Raw genomic sequence first — 15,765 nt, forward strand, 5'->3', positions numbered from 1 at the left:
GTGGAGAAAAAGTGGAGAAAAAAATGGAGAAAAAGTGGAGAAAAAGTGGAGAAAAAAATGGAGAAAAAGTGGAGAAAAAGTGGAGAAAAAGTGGAGAAAAAGTGGAGAAAAAAAATGGAGAAAAAGTGGAGAATAAATGGAGAAAAAGTGGAGAAAAAGTGGAGAAAAAGTGGAGAAAAAGTGGAGAAAAAAATGGAGAAAAAGTGGAGAATAAATGGAGAAAAAGTGGAGAAAAAGTGGAGAAAAAGTGGAGAGAAAAATGGAGAAAAAGTGGAGAAAAAGTGGAGAAAAAGTGGAGAAAAAGTGGAGAAAAAAATGGAGAAAAAGTGGAGAAAAAGTGGAGAAAAAAATGGAGAAAAAGTGGAGAAAAAGTGGAGAAAAAGTGGAGAAAAAGTGGAGAAAAAAATGGAGAAAAAGTGGAGAATAAATGGAGAAAAAGTGGAGAAAAAGTGGAGAAAAAGTGGAGAAAAAGTGGAGAAAAAGTGGAGAAAAAAAATGGAGAAAAAGTGGAGAATAAATGGAGAAAAAGTGGAGAAAAAGTGGAGAAAAAAATGGAGAAAAAGTGGAGAAAAAGTGGAGAAAAAAATGGAGAAAAAGTGGAGAAAAAGTGGAGAAAAAGTGGAGCACCCTTTGGTGCCTTTCATGTGGCACTAAGGGGTGCTTAGCTTTGTATTTAGCAAAAAAAATGAAAAAGAAAATGACGTAGGGTTCCCCCTAGTTTTGTAGCCAGCTAGGGTAAAGCAGACGGCTGCAGCCTGCAGACCACAGCTGGCAACCTCACCTTGGCTGGTAATCCAAAACTGAGGGCACCCCACGCTGTTATTTTAAATTAAATAAATAATTTAAAAAAAAAACACGTAGGGGTCCCCCAAAATTGGATCACCAGCCAAGGTAAAGCAGACAGCTGGGGCCTGATATTCTCAGACTAGGGAGGTCCATGGTTATTGGACTCTCCCAAGCCTAAAAATAGCAGGCCGCAGCCGCCCCAGAAGTGGCGCATCCATTAGATGCGCCAATCCTGGTGCTTCGCCCCAGCTCATCCCGCGCCCTGGTGCGGTGGCAAATGGGGTAATATATGGGGTTAATACCAGATGTGTAATGTCACCTGGCATCAAGCCCTGGGGTTGGTGAGGTCAGGCGTCTATCAGATACCCGACATCACCAACCCAGTCAGTAATAAAAAAAAATAGACGACAAACACATTTTTATTTGAAAAAACACTCCCCAAAACATTCCCTCTTTAACCAATTTATTAGAATGAAAAACAAATCCAGGTCTGCTGTAATCCAAGGGGTTGCCATGACGATCCACACTGTCCCAGTCAATGAAGAGCAGGATGTTCCCCATTGGTTGGGAGAGCAGTGCAGTGACCTGAGCTAACATCAATGGGTCAGCCCAGGTCACTGCAGGGGATGACAAGTGCTGCTGTCAGCGAGGTACATTACCTGCGCTGATCTCCAGCACTGCCGACAGCCCCTGTCACTGAGTTCAATGACCGGCGCCTTCACAGCCAAATATCGCGAGAGGTCCGTGACGTCACCGCTAGTCAGTCTCGGGTCGGAAGCGAGAGGTGATGTGACAAGCGGCGGCCATGGAGGACAGTGACAGCGCTGAGGTCGGGATGGCGGGACTTCATCACCGCAGGTAAGCCGAGCGGGACCATATGTGTGTGTGTATGTATGTGTACGTGTGTGTGTGTATATGTGTACATGCCGCGGGCAGGAGGGGGCGGAGCGAGCTGAGCGGGGAAGTGTGGGCTTCCTGCACGTAACTAAGATAAACATCGGGTTACTAACCAAAGCGCTTTGCTTGGATACCCGATGTTTATCTTGGTTACCAGCTTGTGGCAGGCTGCCAGCGATGGCTCCTGCACACTGTAGCTGTAAAAAGCCCTGCTTTTTGCTGCTAGAACCGTTCTCGAACGTATCTAGAACTATCGAGCTTTTGCAAAAAGCTCGAGTTCTAGTTCGATCTCGAACAGCCCCCAAAATCACTCGAGCTTAGAACTGGAGAACCGCGAACCGCGCTCAACTCTAGTCCTCTATCTTCACCCTGCTGCTTTAAAATGTAATACAAGGGTATTATCTAATCTTAAAATTGCAGTTTCTTGAACTTTGATCTCTAATGCTGGTTAGGATTTTCTGTTATCACTAAAGTTAATGGTAATTCTATAATTATTAGTCAAAGTGCAAATAAACCCTATATAAGGAACTGGTGGCTTTAAAATCATCCCACTACGTTGTCTGGATTCTCCCCCCTACAACAAAACACAATGTGCTGCAACGCAAAATGCTGGCTAATAGCGGGATCTGTCATCGGGGGACTGCTGGCTATTCTTGGAGGGGTCCTAATACCTGTTGGAGATATCATTATTAAAGGAGAAATAGACAAGGTATGGTAAATCTGGGGTAATGAAGCCATAATACTTTTTGTAATCAGTATTATTGTTGTTAAATCCTCATTTTCTGTGAATACATTATTTTGTGGTAACTTAGCTGAAATAAAATGGCATGTATTACACAAAATGTATCATGCTATTACAGGAGGACATTTGTGTATAGTTTCACTAGCACAATCCTCACAAGTATGCATCAAACCGTTTTCTGTAGAGAAGCACATTTTTTTGCCAGTGACTTTCCAAGATGATTTCATAGTACTACAGCCATCGGGTAGTATCTACATCGTTTCTTGTCTGTGCTTTTTTTTCTCTTTTTCAGATTGCATCAATCAGGAAAATGAGAAATTTGGCTGTGTCCATTTTTTTTTATGTTTTTTTTTTAAGTTAAAGCCAGTGGTGAACAGAAAAGAAAAATCTATGTACAAAGGAGGGACTTGGGGTCTGTTCACATCACATTTCGCTATCTTTTTCACACATCAGTCTGATTTGTTTTTCCAACATAACGGATCAATTGCTTTCTACCATGTTTAGGCTACGTTCACCACTATAGTAACAATTCAATTTTTCTGCTTTATTATGAAAGCAGAAAAATAAAATTCATGCAAGCAACTGATCCATTAGATGACGGACAGAAACAGAACTTGATGGACCCAATAATAGTACACCAGTGCCTGTGATGTTAGTGGAATATTGTAGCAGGAAATCCCTTTACATGTGTAACTGAGCTTTATTACAGATTTATCATTATAATATTAGCTTCCTCTCATACAGATTTGTTTAATTATTACTTTATTACCCCTGTATTTGCTTTGGTGTTATATTATTCCTAATCCAATGGATTGGAGTCATCCTTTATTTTGTTTGTATTGTTACCTATTAGGTTATGTTTACATGACCGTATCTTCAGTCCGAGTGCTATCCATAAAAAAACTGAGTACAAACTGACAGCCTTAGGACCAATGTGCTTAAATTGGGCTTAAGATGGCAATTTTCCCACATGAAACAAATGTCTGTGTAAAAAAAAATCGTAGCATGTTCAACTCCAATTTTTGGGTGTCTTGCCTAATCACGTCTTTGAGTGTACAAAAATAATTGGATCTCATTTATATAATCTGATTTTTATGGATACAGTACAAATATTAATATATGAAATTATTTGGTCTTGTAAGTTTTATTAACTAATGATGTGTACAAAGAGATGTCATGCAGATGTAAAAAAGGCACATGGATAGCAATACAAATAAAAGATCATCCATTATTAATGGAGGAAATTCCAATGTTTTTGAATGCGCCTATGTCTTACAAGAGATTCAAGAATTAGATAACAAGTCTACTATTTTCGCAGAAGTGCCACCTTTACTCGAAGGGCAATGTCTGCTATTGCTGCTTGTCCTGAATGTGGATTAGTTTTGATATCAAATACAACTTTTGTACAAGAGTAAAGCTACTTCTGAAAAACAAAGGCAGACATGATTTTTTAATTTTTCAAACTTCCTCTTATAAAATGTGTATAATAAACAGATACAGATAGGGATAGGGATCTTGGTTTATGTATATTTTGTTCTTGTAGGCTTCTACATGGAAACAATGGACTGAGAGCTTTCATAAGTTACCAACTTTGAGGATCTGTTCTCATGTTTTCTGACATATGCGTATATTCCATGCCTAAATCTGTACAGAATCTAACAATTCTCACTTTGCAGAAGGCACAATATTGTGATACACCCTTGAGATACATGTCAATTAGCACTACATCAGTATTATAATGAATCTACAGTTTTATTCTTTCTGAAAATTCTACGTGTTTTTGTTGACATATACCACTGTAGTTTTCCCTAAGTCGCTGAGGATGAACTTATTAGTCAAAGTTGTAAGATGCTTTCATAAATTTTTGGCATGCAGGATAGAAGTACAGGTGGAATAAATAAGGAGTGGGTTTAAAACTTGTTTTTGATCAGTCTTCTATTGCTGTAATGTAAAAGCTATAATATTAGTAACAACAAATAGAGTAATCACTACATGATGAGTGCAATAGTGTATACATTAATCTTGTAGCTGACTTCAATTAAAGTAACATTCGTTTATACTAATTATTTCATCAGTGAAATGCATCAGGGGTGTGAGCACTGGAAAACTTAATGCAGTAGTAATTGGACAAGGAGCACAGTGGTGAAAGTTATATAAGAATTACAAAGACTAAAGGGGGCTTTAGACGCTGCGATATCGCTAACGATTTATCGTCGGGGTCACTGTGTTTGTGACGCACATCCGGCGCCGTTAGCGACATCGCAGCGTGTGACACGTATGAGCGACCTTCTACTATCGCAAAAGTGGTAAAAATCATTGGTATTGGAGAGGTCGTCCAGAAACCAAATATTGTTGTCTGGTGAGTAGCGATGTTGTTCGTCATTGCTGCGGCACGACACATCACTATGTGTGACACCGCAGGAGCGACGAATATATCCTTACCAGCGTCCACCGGAAAAGAAGGAAGGAAGGTGGTGGGCTGGATGTTACATCCTGCTCATCTCCACCCCTTCACTTCTATTGGCTGGTCGCTTAGTGATGCCGCAGTGATGTCGCTATGACGCCGAACGCACCTCCCTATTGAGGGAGGAATTGTTTGGCGGTCACAGTGACGTCGCTGACAAGCTTTGTGCGTGTGACGCTGCTGTAGCGATAATGTTCGCTACGGCAGTGATCAACACATATCGCACATACGATGGGGGTGGGTGCTATCGCTCTCGACATCGCTAGCAATAGCTAGCGATGTCGCAGCGTGTAAAGCACCCTTAAGATGCTTTTGCTGTGTTACCATCATAGATGGAACATTAGTTGCAATAAACTTTACCTTTTACTCATAATTTTTAGTTCTGGACTAGGACCATCATCAGATCATTACTTTCAACAGATCGTTGTGTTTTTTAATCTGATTAGGATCCTGGTTTGGGACTCAAATATGTAATCCTAAGACATGAAAAATGAACAAATGATTATTATGGCAGCTACCCTTTGATACAGACAATGCCACAAAGTCATCATCTCCTTTGAAATTGTCTCTTTCTGATCTAGATAAACCAGTCTGGGTATATATAGGCCTACAAGGATCAGAGGCAGAGGTCGCACACTAGAAAGCGTTATAGATCTATGCCTAAACACTAGAGATGATCAAATCTGCAGAAATTTGAATGTGGAAAACCTCTCAAATGTATTATCCAACTTATTTGATGCAAATTGTATATCACTTATTATGCTCTTTTTCCAGACTCTAGAGCATAATAAATGTAAGATGTAGAAAAAAAAATCCACTCACCACTCACCTGTCCTGCCACCCTGGAGCCTGCTGTCCTGTCCTCTGTGTCACTTCTTTATATCTTCTTCCGCCAGGCGCATCCTCTTTAGCCTTCTTTACTCTGGGCCAAGGCTTTCGTTGTGGCTAGGCCTCTGAGGTTCTTGCATTTTCTGCCATTGTAGTGCATGCTGTGATGTCATGATGTTAAGATTTGCATCCCCTGAGGTTTAGTCAGCACCAGCATCACAATGAGCACAGGGATGGCATGTTGTGCAGGAACATCATAGGCCTACTCACATGCTTGAACCAGTAGACTTGGCAGAATTAGGAAGGCTGAAGAGGATGCAACAGGGAAAGGCAAAAACAAGAAGAGCCGAGCTGGCCATCTTCGGGGGATGGCAATACAGGTGAGTACTACTTCTTTTTAACCTTTTGCCAGCCCTCTACGGTCAAGCAAAATGAAGGTCAGCTGGCCATTATTTTACGTAATTCGCGAAAAGCAAATAAGAAAATGTGTATTCTGTAGAATATGAATCTCTGTGAAATTCAAGGACGATTTAGTTTCACTCAAATAAATGAGCTCAGCTCTACTAAATATAATTTAGGGCATCTACAGATAATGTGGGCATGTTACCTTTCTGAGCAAGCATTTTTCTCTTTTCAAATTGTATCTCTGTATGGCAGATAGGAGACTAAAGGCCCCGTCACACTAAGCAACATCGCTAGCAATATCGCTGGTAACGAACAACTTTTGTGACGTTGCTAGCGATGTTGCTGTGTGTGACATCCAGCAACAACCTGGCCCCTGCTGTGAGGTCGTTGGTTGTTGCTGAATGTCCTGGGCCATTTTTTAGTTGTTGCTGTCCTGCTGTGAAGCACAGATCGCTGTGTGTGACAGCGAGACAGCAACAACTAATGTGCAGTGAGCAGGGAGCCAGCTTCTGCTGAGGCTGGTAACTAATGTAAACATCGGGTAACCAAGAAGCCCTGTCCTTGGTTACCCGATATTTACCTTTGATACCAGCCTCCTCCGCTCTCACTGTCAGTGCCGGCTCCTGCTCTGTGCACAAGTAGCTGCAGCACACATCAGGTAATTAACCCGATGTGTGCTGTAACTAGGAGAGCAAGGAGCCAGCGCTCAGTGTGCGCTGCTCCCTGCTCTGTGCACATTTAGCTGCAGCACACATCGGGTTAATTAACCTGATGTGTGCTGTAACTAGGAGACTGGGGGCTGGTCACTGGTTGCTGGTGAGCTCACCAGCAACTCGTGTAGCCACGCTCCAGCGATCCCTGCCAGGTCAGGTTGCTGGTGGGATCGCTGGAGCGTCGCAGTGTGACAGCTCACCAGCAACCTCCTAGCAACTTACCAGCGATCCCTATCGTTGTTGGGATCGCTGGTAAGTTGCTTAGTGTGACTGGACCTTAAAGAGTAAAGGCTGCTTTACACCAGACAATCTATCGTGCGATAGATCGTCGGGGTCACGGATTTTGTGACGCACATCCGGCATCGCTGGCGATGCCGGCCTGTGTGACACCTCCTAGCGAAGCAGTATCGCTCACAAATCGTGAGTCGGGTACTGCTCGCTAGGTGCCATAATATCGTTTAATTTAGTTGACCATCGTTTCCGTGGTAGCACACGCCGCTCCGTGTGACACCACGGGAACGATGAGCAGCTCACCTGCCTCCCGCGGCCGCCGCCGGCTCTATGTGGAAGGAAGGAGGTGGGCGGGATGTTTACGTCCCGCTCATCTCCGCCCCTCCGCTTCTATTGGCCGGCGGCCGTGTGACGTCGCTGTGACGCCGAACGTCCCTCCCACTCCAGGAAGTGGACGTTCGCCGCCCACAGCGAGGTCGCACGAGAGGTAAGTATGTGTGACGGGGGTTACTAACTTTGTGCGACACGGGCAGCGATTTGCCTGTGACGCAAAAAGGACGGGGGCGGGTACGATCGATTGTGAAATCGCACAATCGGTCGTACCGTGTAAAGCAGGCTTAAGTGCCCACATGTGCAATCGAGCCTCATTGTGAAAATAAACTGGTTACAGGGGTTGTGGTGCAGCACGGTGGCTCAGTGGTTAGCACTGTAGTCTTGCAGCGCTGGGGTCCTGGGAGCAAATCCCACTAAGGACACCAACTGCAAGGAATTGATAGGGAATTTAGATTGTTAGCCCCAATGGGGACAGTGTTGCCAATGTATGTAAAACGCTGTGGAATTAATAGCGCTATATAAGTGAATAAATAATATTATATTATTATGTTACTGTACCCTTGATTATTAGCAGGTGTTGAGTATTTCTTTATTTTTTACAGGAAGCTGTTATCAAAGATGGAACCATTGCCTATGAAAACTGGATAGTGCCTGGAAGTCCTGTCTATAGACAGTTTTGGTTCTATAACGTTTCAAATCCAGATGAAATTCTAAATGGAGCAAAACCTAAATTAGAGCAAAAAGGTCCATACACATATTTGTAAGTACACACGTAAACTTCTGAATTGGGCCTGAAGTATTCATGTATACAAATGTATTTGTTTTTTAACCCCTTCAGCAGCGGGGCACTTTCCGTTTTTGCGTTTTTGTTTTTTGCTCCCCTTCTTCCGAGAGCCGTATCTTTGTTATTTTTCCGTCAATCTTGCCATATGAGGGCTTGTTTTTTGCGGGACAAGTTGTACTTTTAAATGAAACCATAGGTTTTACCATATGGTGTACTGGAAAACAGCAAAAAAATTCCATATGCAGAAAAATTGCAAAAAAAGTGTGATGGGACAATAGTTTTTGGGATGTTTTATTCACGGTGTTCACTATATGGTAAAACTGATGTATGGGTATGATGCCTGAGGTCGGTGCGAGTTTGTAGACACCAAACATGTATAGGTTTACTTGTATCTAAGGGGTTAAAAAAATTCACAAGTTTGTCCAAAAAAAAGTGGCGCACGTTTTGCGCCATTTTCCAAAACACGTAGCGTTCTTATTTTTTGGGATCTATGGCTCAGTGACAGCTTATTTTTTGCGTCTCGAGCTGACGTTTCTAATGGTAGCATTTTTGCGCAGATGCTACGTTTTGATCGCCTGTTATTGCATTTTGCGTAAAACTTGCGGCGACCAAAAAACGTAATTTTGGCGTTTGGAATTTTTTTGCCACTACGCCATTTACCAATCAGATTAATTGATTTTATATTTTGATAGATCGGGCATTTCTGAACGCGACGATACCAAATATGTGTATATTTATTTATTTTTTAAACCTTTAATTTTCAATGGGGGGAAAAGGGGGATGATTTGAACTTTTAGGTTTTGTTTTTTTTTAAACTTTTTTTTTACTTTTTTTTACTAGTCCCCCTAGGGGGCTATAGCGATCAGCAATCCGATCGCTATTATCTATCTGCTGATCACAGCTATACAGCTGTAAACAGCAGATTCAGTCACTTTGTTTTTCCCTCTGCTCTCGGCCGAGGGAAAGCGAAAGTGAAACATCATAGCTGCAGGCGTCATCACATGACCCTGTGCTATGATGGCAACCACCGATAGTCACGTGATAACGCACGTGACTTCCGGTGGGGGCGGCGGTAAGTAAAAAACATGGCCGCGCGCATTTAGATCTTGCTGGGGTTAATGGCCGTGGGTGGAAGCGATTCCACCCGCGGCTAGCAGGCACACATGTCAGCTGTTGAAAACAGCTGATATGTGTGCCGACCGCCGCCTGCCCGCGGCAGGGGGCGGGGCTTAACGGGACACGCTCCATGACGAATATATCCGTCCATGGTCGTGAAGGGGTTAAAAAACTCTTTTTAACTCTCACCCAAGAAAATGCTTCTTAGGAACCTATAGTTAGGTTCTACATGTAAACAAACCATTAGAAATGTGACCTTTTCAGGGCTTTTCCACATTAAAAGTTCAGCATGTGCATGAAATATAATCAACTGTTGATAATGCTGTGCTGGGATAATTGTTTCTTTTCATTTTACATTTTTTTCAAAGGATCCGTCATGTACCAAAGTCTAATGTGACACAGAACAACAACAACACGGTGACTTTTTATCAGCCAAATGAGGCCATATTTCAGCGAAATAAATCTATTGGACCTGACGATGATATATATACAGTTCTGAATCTTGCTGTTGCTGTAAGTAAACGATTTCCTTTAAGAACATTGAACATTGTCAGTGACCCGATAACGATTCTATCTCTGAACAAATCTGGTCTTTAACTCATGTCCTACCGAAATTAGATCATTTCATCATGAAAAGGTTGGAGCAGGAAGAACTGTGGGCAAATCGCTTCAAAAATGAATCAAATTTATCAAAACATTTGGGTACAACAGAACCAGATTTTTTATTAGATTTGTTTGAATCAAGCAAAATGACGGCCCAATGGTGCTATTTTTCTTGTTTTATTTTAGGGCCTTGAAGGGGTTTAAAATATAAAAATATTATAGTCACCTCATCCCTCACCTGTCTGGATGCCATAGCACGCAGCTTAGTCCATCATTGGCTCACTTCCTTCTCGCGGCTCTGGTCTTCTTTTTCATATTCAGCCCTTTTGACAGGTGAGGGGTAAGATATGTATATTTTTTTATTAATTTAATATGCTCTGAGGTGTAAAAAGACCCCACAAACTATAATAAACAACTGAGATCAGCGATTCAATTCATGTTGAATAAACTCAACACACAAAATTTCCCAGCCAAATTCAAGTGAATCTGGCAAAGATTGGCTTATCTCTAGTGGTTCAACATTATAGACTCAAGTCTAAAAGAATCACTAAAACCTAGATAATGAAATCATATAACCTGCAAAGCTATAAGTCTGAAAAATACAAATAGTGGTTCAGTCTGATTTCATGACAGATATTGAAGAAACAAAAGAGTCTGAAATATGATCCATAGAGAATCTATCAGTCTTATTTACTTAAATTAGGTGCAAGCGGCTTTAGCCTATGCTAATACACTGCTGATTAAATTAGCAGCCATAATATTAGCCAGAAAAGTTACATAGAAACCTATTGTGTGCTGCGCGGGCTGTAGACACAGTCTCTTTATTGCTAGCACACTCACTCAGCTTTGACTGACATCCAGACCTACACATACAGCTATGCTGATTGTCCTTGTGGCCGCAATTAAAACTTGTATTTTTTTTTTTAACATGTAAATAAGCATAGAAGGAAAATAAAAAAATTGGGTTTTCTTGAAAAAATATGTTTATAATAAACACCTGGATTCAATCATATTTCATTTTCTAATTATACATTATTTGTAACAAAGTGATCTGTGCAAACTGCGTAGGGATTTTGGTAGTCTGTATGAAAAAGAGCCCTGGACCCTAGAACAGTATAATAGGAAAATAATACTGCATGGTTTTCCTTTTTTTAAATTAAACCCATTGTCATAGGTATTGCCTACTGCAATGTATCCAAGACTTTCATTTTTTAATACATTGACTGGATGTTTCAAAGACAGCACTTAACCACCCTGCTTCTTCTCTGGTGTGCTGTAAGTCAATACAGATAAGGAAAAAAACAATATGGCTAAGATTTCTTTTTAACATTCTGTGTGTATGTTTGCAAGGAGAAAAAGACTGCTGATTATGTTTCAAGAGACTTAAGCCTTAGGGGAACATCTCACATAGCGAGATCGCTAGTGAGATCGCTGCTGAGTCACAGTTTTTGTGACGCACCAGTGACCTCATTAGCGATCTCGCTGTGTGTGACACTGAGCAGCGATCTGGCCCCTGCTGTGAAATCGCTGCTCGTTACACACTGCTCTGGTTCATTTTTTGGACGTTGCTCTCCCGCTGTGAAGCACACATCGCTGTGTTTGACAGTGAGAGAGCAACAATCTGAATGTGCAGGGAGCAGGGAGCTGGCATCTGGCAGCCTGCGGTAAGCTGTAACCAAGGTAAACATCGGGTAACCAAGCAAAGTGCTTTGCTTGGTTACCCGATATTTACCTTAGCTACCAAGCACAGCATCGCTTCCACTCGTCGCTGGTGGCTGGGGGCTGGTCACTGGTCGCTGGTGAGATCTGCCTGATTGACAGCTCACCAGCGACCATGTAGCAACGCACCAGCGATCCTGACCAGGTCAGATCACTGGTGGGATCGCTGGAGCGTCGCTAAAGTGTGACGGTACCCTTAGTTCATAGGTATAAGTTGGAATTCTAGACCTGCTATCGGTACAGGTATTGGGGTCCATATATGGACCATGAAATATACCTGTCTGGACCCAGACTAAAAGATATATACACTCTTATTGGCGATATATTTTTTTACATAAGGAGGTTATTCACTACTTTTACATTGATGGCTTTCCCCTTAGGATAGGTCATCAATGTCTGATCAGCCGGGGTCCAACACCCAGCACCCCCGCCAATTTGCTGTTCTTGATCCCGGTTGCAGCAGCAGGCAGTCCGCAATGTTCAGTTCCGAAGCTGTTCCGTCTTTTGATAGTGGTCGTGGATGGGTACTGCACATCCGTCTCCTATTGATTTAAATGGGAGGTGGATCTGTAGTACCCGACTGCGTCTGTTATTAGTTGATGGTGCAGCTCAGAAACTGAGCATTTCCAGCTGTCTCCTGTTGCCACTGGGACAGAGAACAGCTGATCAGCGAGGATACCGGGTGTCGTACCCTGGCTGATCAGACATTGATGACCTATCCTAAGGATAAGCCATCAATGTAAAAGTAGTGGATAATAACCTCCTGAAATGATTGCATGCCTCCTATAATTTCTCCTATAATTTATGTGTCTGCTGGAAGCAGAATGAGTTAAAGAAGCACTTCCAGCTATATATGTTTAAAATAATTATATATATATATGTGTTAATACACTTTTGTACTGCTTGGCTCTCCATTGCTCCCTTTTTCTCAGTGACGTCACCCCTCTGCAGATTATACAGGTCCCACTGCGGTCTGCGTGACACGGGATTCTCTTTTGTAATGTAAGTCTATGGATCATCAGAACAAGGCTTCATAGGCTTTCATTGTAAACTGATTCCAATGCAATCAGCACTCTACTGTAGAAGTCATGGCACCTAATCCACACCTAAATCCTGACAGAATCCTGCACGTAACATGCCATTAGCATTTTGCGTTTCACATGCCATCCCTTAGGCTGCTTTCACACTTGCGTTGTTTTGCATCAGTCACAATCCGTCGCCTTGAGGAACTACGGTATCCTGGAAAATATTTTGCAGGAATCCGTTTTTCCCCGTAGACTTCTATTAGCAATGGATTGTGACTGATGGCCCTGCTTTGCATCCGCCGCGTGACGGATCAGTTGTTTACTGACTGACCGTCAGGCAGTAGGAATGCACACTGTAACCTTTTTTGTGTGCAGTGGATCGTTTTTTTACTGTGAACATGCGCACAGTAAAAAACCATGATCTACTGTAATTTCAGTTCCAGCGGCAGGAACGATCAGCTGATTGCCCGGCGGCCGGCTACTGTGAACTATCAGCTCATCGCCTAGCAGCCAGCTACTGTGAATGATCAGCTGATCGCCCGGTGGCTGGCTTTTGAGAGCAATCAGCTGGACGCCCGGCGGCCGGATTTTGTGAACGATTAGCTGATCGTTCAAAAAAAACGGCTGCCAGGCGATCAGCTGATCGTTCACAAAAGCCGACAGCTGGTTAAACAGTCCAAAAAAAAGAGAATGGATCCATTTTTTTGCAGCATCAGTCACATTAGTTGTGCCACTATCTGCAATGCATCCATTGCATCAGTCACAAAACTTATTGTGACTGATGCAAAACAACAGAAGTATGAACATAGCCTTACTTGCCCACAGCCATCTTCTCCTTGCCTCATCCAAAAATTTCCAGTGCACAATCTCCTTCTTGAGTTTTTCTTTCATCTATTCTCTCCATCAACTTATATTATGCTCCCATTAACAGTTAAATAAAGTGCTAATACATTAAATATGTTTTAGGCTGCACCTAATATGTTTCCAGCGCTTCTGAAATTGCTGAATACGTATATTAAACAATCAAACTCATCACTGTTTCAAAAAAGAAGCGTTAAAGAGATCCTATGGGGCTACACAGATCCTTTCTTGGAACAAATACCAAATGCTGTTATAGAGGATAAAAAAACTGGAGTATTCTATCCGGTATGTATGAATTGATATACGAGGCTTGGAACTGCAGTGGTGTAAAAATATAGAGTATCTAGAATATGAAATGCAAAGATAGCCAAACTCACCTTCTGGGTGCTATTATTACAATACATAGGCAAACCATCAAAAAGATGCAAGCGATACAATGTATTGAAAGATTTTATGTTACTTATTTTAAATTGCCATTATATTACTATATTTTCTATACTTTAGAGTCAATTTAATCTGAATTTACAGCGGTTTTTATGCAAATATGTCAGAAAATCTCCCACTACACTCATCAAATATTACTCTATTGCCCCATTCACTGAAAGCCAGGCAAAGAGTGTAATTTACAATCAAATGGCATTGGAGATGTACATTGGAAATTTATCACATATATCTTCAATGTACAGTGTGATTAGATGCTGAAATAGGAGATTCTTACTACACATTTTAACTATAGTTAATAAAATACTGCTACTACTACTACTACTACTACTACTAGTACTACTACTACTACTACTACTACTAATAATAATAATAAAAAAAAACAGCCTTGTGCAGATATATTTATGCATAAAATCTTGAATTTCATCTGCAATCCTAATCAAAATGGCTGTTCTTTAATTTTTATTAGGAGCTACACAATTTTCCGTTATTTTAAAATACATATTTTATGTCCATGTAGGTGAAATTGCTGTCGGGTTGAGGTGCAAAACTCACACATGAAAGTCACAACATCTCAATACAATACATATGATGGGTTCTTTAAAACTCCATTAGTATGTGGTAGGGGAAAAATTTGTGCACAAAAATCAGCATACTGATAATCTGCAAATCTATGTCTTTTCAAAGTGAACTTCTTTCTTTCATTGCATGGGGTGAAATCTGCAATGATTCCACAAGGTCTTATATTTGCAGCAGAGCATTCCGGCTTCAGTAACAGGGGTGCTACGTGCGCAGGTTCAGTCACCACACTTTAACCGCACCCCCCTGCACTGACTGACATCCATGGGATTGTGGCAACAAGCTGTCAGTCATCAGTCAGTGTGGAGGGGGCGCACCATTCCAGCCACTGCTCATCACAGAGCGGTGCCTGAACCCATGCCAGCGCTGCCACTATGACTAAAATTTTAACACTGGAGGGAGGAATAAAGTTCTTGGTGAGGTTCAATGTGCAATAGCACTGTGATCCTAAATTTAATTCTCTGTTATCCCTTGGAAACACCCAGATTGGGATCGGGGTGTGACATCACACACAGGAGAGCAGATTCTGCCCACTTTACTGCAGCTGTAATCCAGGCTATTTCTACAGTAGGATTTCTGTAGGATTTCAGAAGCTGCTCCCCCTAGTGTTTAAGAGTGGAAAATATCAAACTTTTTAATTTTTTTTATATTTTGTTCAATTAAAAACAAATAATAATATCTAAACAAAACATTAAAACAGTAATACTTTACATTTTCTCAGTTATTGAAATATTTTTTTTTTTTGGACGACACCTTCCCTTTAAGAAAAAGTCAAGCTAGGTATGATAGGAAGGAGTCAGGACACACAGAGTATGGGAAATACACAGTAGTTTTCAATGGCAGTGTCTTTTTCACCAAGATCTAAATTCTGCCACACTGTAAAAACTGTTCAGCAATGGGTTGACATAGAGTTTAAAGTGTTGACTTAGCTGCTAGATTTCATAAATCTTAATACAATCTTGCATCTGTGAGAAGTGCTGGAAATACTTACAGAAATTATAGGATCTGCTGCTAACATAATGGGCCATATACACTGGATACTTTGAGAGTTCTTGTGCAGTCTATGTCCCTATGCAAAATTAGGGGAGTGATTTAATATCTAAATTAGTGTGTAACTAACACTAGAACTTGGAAATAACTAAAGTAAAAATAATACATCAATTCAACGCTTACTGAACACATATTTTATGTAACAAGCTAAAAATCTGTGTATCCATCACAGGTTCAGCACAGATCCT

The 15,765-nt window shown here is 41.4% G+C and overlaps 1 protein-coding gene across 1 annotated transcript in view; it reads left to right on the plus strand.

Moving 5' to 3' along the window:
* The first annotated feature begins 2,240 nt into the window (after positions 1-2,240).
* CD36 (CD36 molecule (CD36 blood group)) overlaps positions 2,241-15,765 on the plus strand; it is a 58,470-nt gene continuing 44,945 nt past the window's right edge. The window contains exons 1-4 of the mRNA XM_075345215.1: positions 2,241-2,392; positions 8,002-8,159; positions 9,668-9,812; positions 13,613-13,792. Coding sequence (XP_075201330.1) covers positions 2,273-2,392; positions 8,002-8,159; positions 9,668-9,812; positions 13,613-13,792 — 603 coding nt within the window. The 5' untranslated portion in view covers positions 2,241-2,272. The remainder of the gene's footprint in view (positions 2,393-8,001; positions 8,160-9,667; positions 9,813-13,612; positions 13,793-15,765) is intronic.

This window comes from Anomaloglossus baeobatrachus, chromosome 4 (genome assembly GCF_048569485.1).
Source record: "Anomaloglossus baeobatrachus isolate aAnoBae1 chromosome 4, aAnoBae1.hap1, whole genome shotgun sequence".
Lineage (NCBI taxonomy): Eukaryota > Metazoa > Chordata > Amphibia > Anura > Aromobatidae > Anomaloglossus > Anomaloglossus baeobatrachus.